The sequence below is a fragment of the Passer montanus genome, unplaced genomic scaffold (assembly GCF_014805655.1).
Source record: "Passer montanus isolate IOZ18808 unplaced genomic scaffold, ASM1480565v1 scaffold303, whole genome shotgun sequence".
Taxonomy (NCBI): Eukaryota; Metazoa; Chordata; class Aves; order Passeriformes; family Passeridae; genus Passer; species Passer montanus.
The window spans coordinates 42166-42972 of NW_024367742.1; the positions used below are offsets into that span (position 1 = coordinate 42166).

Here is an 807-nt window from a genome sequence, read left to right on the forward strand (position 1 = left end):
CCCCCACCCCCCGGAGCCCCCCCCCCCCGGGGTGCTCCCCCCCACCCCGCCCCGCCACCCCCAGGGTCCCCCCGGGCTCCTCCAGCGGCGGATTCTGGGGGGGTCCCTCTGATTCGCCCCCCAAAAATGGGAGGGGGGGTCCCTCCCCTCCCTGGGGGTCCCCGGATTTGCAGTCACGGGACCCCCCCGGGCTGAGCCCCCCCGGACAGGGCGAGGGGCTCTCGGACCCCGCCGGGGACACCTTGAGGGCCAAAAATCCCAAATTTGGGCTCCTCCAGCCCCTCCTGGGGGGTCCTCCCACCCATCTTGGGGTCCTCAAAGGGATTTTGGGGGTCCTCAGTCTCATTTGGGGTCTCTCGAACTGATTTTAGGGGTCTCAAACTCATTTTGGGGGTCTCAAACCCATCTGGGGATCCTTGAACAGCTTTTAGGGGTCCCAAACTCATTTTGGGGTCTTCAAATAAACCAGGGGGTCCTCAAAGTGATTTTGGGGTTCTCAAACCGATCTGGGGATCCTCAAGCTGATTTCAGGGGTCCCAAACTCATTGTGGGGGTCTCAAAGTGATTTGGGGACCCTCCAAGTGATTTTGGGGGTCTCCAGCTGATTTTGGGGCTGCTCAAAGCGACCCCAGCGCCCCAAATTCGCTTTTGGGCTCCCCGAGCTGCTCCTTTTGGGCTCCCCCCCCCCATTTTGGGGGTCCCCACCCCCCCCAGAGCCTCCCTCGCTCCTTTTGGGGCTCCCCGGTGGAATTTTGGGGTTCGTGAAAACCCCGAACTTTCACTTTCGCCTGAGGGAACTTCGGGGGG

General features: G+C 62.7%; 1 protein-coding gene across 1 annotated transcript in view; it reads right to left on the reverse strand.

Moving 5' to 3' along the window:
- Positions 1-305, reverse strand: part of LOC120504830 (glycine-rich cell wall structural protein 2-like) — a 1185-nt gene extending 880 nt beyond the window's left edge. Inside the window, exon 1 of the mRNA XM_039714696.1 lies at positions 178-305. Coding sequence (XP_039570630.1) covers positions 178-305 — 128 coding nt within the window. The remainder of the gene's footprint in view (positions 1-177) is intronic.
- Positions 306-807: the final 502 nt, after the last annotated feature.